General features: G+C 35.9%; 1 protein-coding gene across 1 annotated transcript; it reads right to left on the bottom strand.

The window, feature by feature from the left end:
• Window positions 1-2,889: 2,889 nt before the first annotated feature.
• On the bottom strand, window positions 2,890-7,799 carry LOC115924243. Its single transcript, XM_030986256.1, has 5 exons — window positions 7,619-7,799; window positions 6,974-7,087; window positions 6,256-6,325; window positions 5,436-5,677; window positions 2,890-4,675 (listed from the first exon to the last, which is right to left on the bottom strand). The coding sequence occupies exons 1-5, from the start codon at window positions 7,739-7,741 to the stop codon at window positions 4,580-4,582; spliced, it is 645 nt and encodes a 214-aa protein (XP_030842116.1). The 5' UTR covers window positions 7,742-7,799; the 3' UTR covers window positions 2,890-4,579.
• Between the last annotated feature and the right edge of the window lie 1,227 nt (window positions 7,800-9,026).

The raw sequence follows: 9,026 nt of genomic DNA, 5'->3' as shown, positions 1-9,026 counted from the left end.
ATTTTCTCTTCTCCCTCTATTACTGCAAAGTGCCTGTACCATTTGATTGGTGAACAAAAATTGAAATCATTTGATAATCTTGTTGAATATTGTGGTTTATAATTTAAAGACTACATCTCGCACTGATAAAAAGTCTGCACATTGCGCAGTTGAAAAGTGTCAAGTTTCCGGAGGAAGGTTATGGACGTTTCTTCCACCACGAATTACGATGCTTAAAGACCCTATCCGATGAAAATACAACTTGATATAAATGGAAAAATGAATGAATGTTGAATACAAATACAAAGAAATAAGTATTTACCCTTGCATTTTTGCTCGAAAGCGTTTTCCGACAACTTCTAATTTTCAAAGCTTTAGATTTTGAGTTTTCAGAGAGCTGATACTCCTCTGACAAACACTAACATGGCATATAATTGATATTATTGAAATGTATGATTTATAAGCTTTCCGTTGATATATGATTCATCCATTTCATTTTTCAGTTCGGATATGGTCTTTAAGATGACATTCAACACCAATCAAATTTCATTTTTTACACGACAAGCCTAAAAGGGCACAAACAGTGTATGTTGCAGTAATTCATTCAGAACACCATCAATCAATCATTCTACATCACATTCACACCTGTCTTTCCACAATATCTTATTCAGGAAATGTCATTAGTAAGAAAATGGGTAATAAAAGACTTCATATGAATTGTTATGTTCTGGTTAAGTCCCATAAGTAGAATATGCTACATTTCAATGATATTATAAAAAAAAACATAAAGAAGAAAATCAAATATTCACTAACAACTTTAATGTCTCATTGATTTTTTGTTTATTTCTTCTTGAGGGTTTGTATGGAAGACTGAATTTGTTTAAAGTAAACAAAATAATACTTCTGTACTATATCTCTCTTACCGCCTCCCTCTTCCTCTTCATCCACCTCCGTCTCTCATCTCTCCACCCTCGCTCTTCCTACTCAGGCGCGTATGTAAGAGGGGGGGGGGGGTAACCCCCCCCTTAGATTTTGTAATGTGTGTGTTTTGGAGGAAATCCCCCTCCTTTTTTGGTTATAGTATAAAATTTAAAAAAATTAAAAAATTGTGGTATAGAAAAAAAAAATGACCTTAAAGGTACTATGTCCCATTTGCAGGCCAAAAAAATGAAAAAGTTAAATTCCAACTGCATTTGAAAGATAATACTAATTTAGAACTTCCCTAAAAAAGGTGGGGCTTGAAAATGTCTTCAAGTGGGAAAATAATGACTATTAGTTGTCAAATCGACTTTAGGGCTATAGAGCCCAAAAGTAATAATAATAATAATAATAGCCTAATAAGTCCACTCCAAATTTTATTAAACCGAAACGAAAATTCTTTTTGCCCAATTGATCGTGAGCCCGGCAGCCACTGAGCAGCGCCAGACAATTGTACCGAATGGTCATACGTTTTATGCTGCACAAAGATTCAATCAGTTTAATATTGGCCATTACAAGAAGTGGGTTATTGATGTAGACAAATGCTCATGTACCCTTTACAACTCTTTTCATGTATATGTTATTACCAAAGAAGAAAAAAGGCCAGTCAGTCACTCAATAGTGTCTGACAGTGAAGTCTAGCAAGTAAACGGGTTTCCTTGCATAATTTGAATATGAGGACACTGCTAACGTTTAAATTTCACAGATAGGACATACATGACATATTCATAATTCCTGCAAAGTTCTACAGAAGTTGAGGTTGGCTGCAAAAGGGACATAGTACCTTTAATGTGCTCCTCCATCTCGCTCTTCCTCTTCATCCCTCCTCCGTCTCTTCTTTCGCTCTCTCCCCTCTCTCTTCTTCTCATCTCTCTCTCTCTCTCTTTCCCCCTCATCTCTCCCCCCTCGCTCTTTCTCTCATCTTTCTCTCTCTTTCTCTCCCTTTGCTTTCTGCTTTTGTTCTGTCCATCTTCTTCTCTCCATACATTTCTTTATCATGACAATATAATTATGTGACAATAATTATCTTTAATAATAATTTTATTATTTACAAATATGCTAAATAAATCATACATGCATGTTGAACCACTAATACAACAGATACTACACTCATACATTTCTATACATTTCTAATAAATGCCAACTTTCTATAAACTGCATGGAAAAGAAATCAAGTGCCATCCTTTCTTTCTTTTTTAATTAGAGCTTACATTTCATTGATGACATTATACTGAAATACAGGTTACAGTACTTTAAATAAGATTAATTAGCCTCTAATGCCTCAGTCACACATTTGCGTATTGCTGCGTATATATGGCAAGCTGTTGAACATTTATTCCTATTTCTTGATATCAAAAAAAGATTTTCTGTTGTAAAGCAATGGGAATTCTTGATATCAAGAAATAGGAATAAATGTTAAAACGGCTTGCCATAAATATGCAGCAATATGCAAGCCAAATACGCAAAGGTTTGACAAGAAGGGTAGAGACAACTGAGAACTATAGAGTACTGGTTGGTACTTTAAATATATTGAAAGTAATCTTGTGGGGAAAATGTCTTGAAGTATGTCGCTATCTTTTGACAAGTAAGATCCAAATATATACACAAGAACTCCCACAGACAACATGCATGCAGAGACTGAGATTGCAGCTGAATAATATTTTTAACGCAAATTTATTGTTGTCTGTTATTATTTTATTGTTATTCATGTCAATTTAGATGCAATTTTTAAGGTTTATTGATATTTCATTAATGAATGGGGAACGACAGTTGGCCTGTTTCAAACAGTTTTTGAGAAGCATAGCAAAAAAATGAAATTTCAAATCATATCTTTTGTATTTTATTTTGTATTACTTTCTAATATATTCTATTGGTTTTTTCTCATATAGTCTCTGCTCAAAATGCAAAATATATTTCAAGTACTTCAAGACATGCAAAATAAAGCAAAAGGTTTAATAGAAGACACAATCTGCAGTGTTAGAGTTTTACAGCATTTAAGGAAGAGCAAGATTTTGTACACAAACAAATTCCAAAAGTTGATTATCATATAACTTTGTGGCAAATGCCATATTTTTGCAAACTTGGTCTCAAAATATCCAAGACACATATAAAGGCATAGTGTTATACTGACACTACTTCAGATACATATGTATAGTACAATCTGCTGACCACAATGTCTCAGAGACAGCCATGTGACTGTCCAACAATGCATCAACAACTGAACTATGTGCGCATGATGATGCTAAGTACTGAAACTGGAAATTGCTCTATGCAGTTGAAAATACATTACAGCGGTGGTAGCGATGTCGGTAAAATACCCTGCCTTTATATCCCCACTGTACTACTTGTAGCAAATTGCTCCCTCTATATAGAAAACTTCCCCAATCAGTGCCTGTTGGTCCCCCATGATCCTCTTTTTCTTAAGTTAATTGAGACCTGAGTTGATGAGATAGCCACCGGTCAGTGACGTTGCTGGGGGGTCTACTCCCTTCTGGCCGAACTAGTACAGACGGCCTTTAAATGAAAATAGTTACCAAACAGCATGTGATTCTGCAGCTGTCATGAACATCATACGAGGGGTCTATTCAATATAAGTAAATCATTTCTTTTGATAACAGCTCAGCAACAAAGCAATGTCATGATTTATGAAAGTGCATCATATGTTTTGGGGACTTTATAGACCCTATTCGATGAAAATACAACTTTATATCAATGGTAAGCTGAATGAAGGTGGAATACTAATATAAAGGAATAAATATATTCTACCTGTCAGTATTTCACAAAAGCAAATTAAAGCCTAATTTTACACACAGCCCCTCCAACTTATGGGTCAACAGGGTCAACTTAAGGTGACAACATAACATGTTCACACGATTGGCTTGCCTATATACATGTAGCTGAGGCGATGAGCCGTGCTTTATGCAAAGTCATTGTGAATATACATGCTCCACATAAGATGATGTCATCAAGTTGACAGCTAGTTTTTGGGTAAACAACTTTAAGTTACTAGTTTCGAAAATATATTGATTTTGAGTTTTCAGAGAGCTGTTACTCCTCTGACAGACACCAAAATAGCAAAATGTAATTTATGGCTTATAAGCTTTCCATTGATATACAGGTACAATTCATCTATTTCATTTTGGACTGTCAACAGGTTCTTTAAAATACCATCACATCTCCATTTGGGCCATTGTGAGTTGGTCTTGAGGTTGATTCACTGGTCTGCGCATATGCAGGATTGATTGGATTCAGTCAATCTTTCAGATGGTAATGAACAGGACAGTCTCCAGGCATCGAATTGAAAGCCATGCAACAAAGTCTGTAGGCATAGACTGGATCCTAGACACATGAACACAGTTCCACAGTGACTTTAACCTAGTCACTTAAAAGCAGTCACTGAAGATTTTACATGAAACCATTGGGATAGTTTTGAGCACTGGTAGTTCAGACCCTGTCTTAATAGTCCAGAGTGAGTGCCTACAACTAGCAATGAAGCAATGCTTGCCTTTAGAGTTCTTAATCATAACAAAGTACTAACCAATGACCCGATTAGAAGCAACGCTTCATTTTAAAGTTTCTAAAGCATGGAACAGCTGTAGAAGAGTCTATAACTGTTATCCCATCATAACTCTGTAACCAATGACCTGACTTGCATGACTGTATGTAGCCCTGTCTGAAGTTGAGCCAGTGAAGACGCAATGTCATCAAGAACTGCTGCCTGCAAACAGAATGTAAGAAATGAAAGGTATATAGATTTTTTAAAGCCACATAGTAGTCATTGTCCATGTGTATTGCATCATAATTTGCACTTAGAAACATTGTATTAAGCGCTTTATAAATATAATGCATTATTATTTTTATAATAATTTACTGACATCAGAATGATCAGATTTGGTTGAATTACCAATTAATGTGTGCTCAGGTCTCTCGGGTAGCAAACCCAAGACACAAGACCTGCCAGTCGTAAAAGTGAAGTCCACTCTTGGTAACTGAACACCCGAATGCTGTCCAATTTCGATTCCAATTCCTGAATATGCTTAAATTGTTTATTACATTCTTAATTTTATAATACTTGGTAACGTATGGAACACCAACCCATCAAATACCTTGGATTTGCAAACAATAACACCAATTTAAAAAAAATTATCACATAGAAATAAATTTCCTTTTGCGCAGAAAAAGTAATTAGAAAATCATTACCCCACAGCTCCAAAAGCCACAATCAGTACAAATTTGATTTTTGGAATTAAAAAATACTGGTCCACTTAACTTGTGGTCAAGAGAGACCACAGATGGATGGAAATATGCATATACTACACATGACTCATTATTTATAACTGAGGCTCTATCAAGAAAAAAAGCATGGAAAGATTAGGGAAGGAAGAGAGAGCGAGGGGGGGGGGGGGTGAGAGACAGAGATAATGGGTGGGAGGGTTCACAGAGTATCAATAAGAACATCTCCCTTCATCACAACTCACCACTCTCCCATCTCTGAGATCAAACTCGCTGCCCCACTGAATATTATCCAGGTTTGCACTCAGCTCGGCCAGGCAGCCGACGACCAGCGGGAAGAGATCTTTGACCTGGGGGTGAAAGGTCGCCTCTACCCTCAGGAAGTCTCCGACCAGGGGCTGCTGGAGCCGGTTGATGAGCTCCTTCTTTCCCTGCAGGATCCGCTGGAGATGGCTGCTTAAGGTGTTCAGACTGGAGATCTTTGACTCTGAAAAATATATGATCACACAAAAGAAATACTATTCATCAATTTGCATGAAACAGTTGAAACACTACACTGCTGTGTATGCAGTTTCAAGATATTTTTGCTGCTGTATTGCTTTCTTTTCACTTTCCCCCCATTTTGTGTGTGTTTCACATCCTTTTTCATATTGCATTGTCATCAGTCTTTCCAATTTTTTAGTAAACATTGTGATTGTAATTGATTTCATTTGAATAAATACATAAATAAAAAATAAAGCCTTAAGAGGAACTGGTGTTCCTTTATGAAAACAATTGCACAGTATTCATTACTCACAAATTGATATGGTATAATATGATTGTAAAACATATCAGGAAATCAGGAATTAATTCCTTGATATATATGCTAGAGCGTCGTAATGACAGTTTTGCTAAAGCCAGGGTAATAATCGGGCAGGGCCAGGACCGTCATGACGGGGCAGACATGTGTGCTATATAAGAAGCCATCATTATTATTACCATTATTATATCTGGCCGCTTGTTTTTCTTTTATGCCAATTTTATATAACGTGAGGCTGTAACATCCGAGAATGATGTGAAACTTACCCAGTATGTCAAGGTGAGTAAGATCCCTTGTCTCTTTATCCATCAGTCTACATTGGATTTCAACATTCACCTAGTGAACAAAATACAAAGAAAGTAAACAACCTGCAGAAATCATTGTGTGCATGTACTGCACATAGACTTATTCTGTTTCAATGAAACATTTTATCGTAATTATTGGCTGTGCTAGAATACACAATTTTTAAAATGTAAGTTTCAAGTGATTAAGGCATTTAAAAAAAGTCTCTTCGTCTCACCTTTATTTTGTGTGTGCGAAGAATAAGTGTGTTAAGTAGACTCAAGCTTTTTTTGGCCCCGTTGAAGGGATGATATTGAGACTATTGCTTGGAAAAACAACATGCAACAGCAAAAAATATCAGTGCAATATCTTCGTTTTTGGACATGATTTTGACCATAAATTATAACTGGATATAGATCTATCAGAAGTTCTCCCTTTTGTCCACTAAAGGTAGGATTGTGATTTTTTGAGAGTTAAATTCATGACATCAGTAAGTATTTTAAATGTTTTAAAAATTTCCCCCATTTATTCCCTACAATAAATAAAGCCGTCATGCATTTTGACAACTAGCTTTAACTCACGCCTACAATGAACGAGGATAACCATATAACGGTAATTAACCACAAACGGTATTGACTGGTCACTTGTGTGACCAATCAAACTCACTATTTGGAAATATAACTAAGATTAGACAGCACAAACCTGATCAAGGTGTCTTTTCTTTTCCGATATCTCCCTTAGCTGCTGAATGAGTCTCAGGGATGCAGACTGCCTTTGAAGTTGTTCAGCTATTTCTTTCACCTCTTCATCTCTCCTCTGCATTCAAGAAAGAAAAAAAAAAAGAAGGTCATTAGACTCTACTATTCTAGCTAGACCCTAGCCAGGTAGAGTCTATACTCGTATTTAATGACAATGATTTTTATTTCTCTAATGACTCTTTCTGGGGCATGGAAGAACTACAATAGAAAAGTACAAGTATAATGTTCAACAAAGATATTAAAATTTTTTAAAAATCTTAATTTTTAAAAACAAGAAAATCTTTGGCAGTGAACAACAAACAAATGAAAGCAGATAGACTCTAACTGTAGTGTTAGGTCTAGAGTCTACTAACGTTAGAATAGACTAATAGATATCAACATTTTTTTATTAAGTTAAAACAAGTTCGACATTGTTGACCTTTAATGTGACATTCACAAAACTTTCGCCAAAGGTCTAAACAAACTAACAAAGTAAAAATTCTGACAACTGCAAAAATGCCGAGTGTTGAAAAATAGAAAATGGTTAGCATACGAAAGAGTAAGCATGTGGGACTGAATGTGACCATACAGAACACATACATGTACATACCATTCGGAGATGTCCCGTTTTCTCTGCAAAACGAATAATACTAGAAGCGGCTGATGTCGAATGTACATCTGAAGCCCAAGGGTTAATACTTCTGTTCGATTTGCTGTTAGATAAGTCATCCATTTTTAAAAGAAACTTGATAGAAGTTTAGGCTTACAGGGTTCTGCTTCGATTTCCAATATTCCGCTTTACAACTTGCGCATGCGCGCGAACACTATTACTAAGTTTACAAACAAGTAAAATCTGGGGCCGGGCCCGTTCTAGAAACGGTCATAAGTCTAATTTCTTGACTATATCCCATTCAAACGCGTGTTAATTCTATAATTCTATTTGAGCGCGTTGATATCTCATTAAAGGGAATTTTAAAAGGCAGTTCTGAATATATACGGGGCTAGGTCAAAAAAGTGAAATGTTGGAAAAATAGATGAGGGAATATATGAAGAATTGTAATGTGGTCACGTGCACCATTATGCATCAATCAGATGAAAGGGATATTATCATGTTTTTTTCTTGGAAGATGAATATGGCTGGGATTATGTCCCCTCCCCCCCCCCCCCCATTTTTGTATTGTTTTTAATTGGCATTGTTTTGTATATAATGGTTTGTAAACTTTGTACTGATGTGCATGGAGAGAGTTTGTTTCCGCTGCTTTTTATAGAGGATTGAGTGTAGTGGATTGGGAAACTGACAATCGTATACAGTAAACTGTTAATGCATTTAACACAATGACTGTCTCACAATCAGTCCACTATAATTAAAAAACAACCAAAAAAATTCCACACAAAGAGTGAAAACAATTTCGTTCTGTTGTAATGGAGAAGCAATCGCAAATGTGTGTGTAAATTTCGAGATTATTGAAGAATTACTAGAAGGGCCACTATAAGCTCCACACTGACTGGGATTAACGCCCAGAATGATGGGGAGCTAGGATGTATCCAAAACCAATGAAATGAGGATTGTGGTTTTTTACCCGTCTTGGTTTTGTTGTATAGGAATGTTTTTTGTTTGTTTTGTTTAGTTGAGTTAAGTTTAGTTTATACTTTTAAATTAGTTTAGTTTAGTTTAGTTGAGTTGGGTTGGGTTGAGTTGGGTTGAGTTGGGTTGAGTTGAGTTGACTTGATCGAGTTGAGTCGAGTTGAATTGAGTTTTGTTTTTCATACAGTACGTATATTCACGGTAAACTCAATTTAATAGACAACTATCAGACACATGTTTTTGTGACATCGAAAGCCGTCTTCAACTTCCACCGGGGCTACGTACGTTCCTACTAGAAGCATTATAATATCGGAAAGATGATTTTTTTTTTCTTTCACAGCACCTAGCTTCGCTACCATATTTCCTTTCCCCCTCCCTATTCTTCCTATTCTTTGAATAAATAACATTTCTCTTTTGATATGTTACCTATATA

The sequence above is a fragment of the Strongylocentrotus purpuratus genome, unplaced genomic scaffold (assembly GCF_000002235.5).
Source record: "Strongylocentrotus purpuratus isolate Spur 01 unplaced genomic scaffold, Spur_5.0 spur5_contig_837, whole genome shotgun sequence".
Classification (NCBI taxonomy): Eukaryota; Metazoa; Echinodermata; class Echinoidea; order Camarodonta; family Strongylocentrotidae; genus Strongylocentrotus; species Strongylocentrotus purpuratus.
The sequence above is the reverse complement of the archived record's forward strand: the minus strand, read 5'-3'. Positions and strand labels throughout refer to the sequence as shown.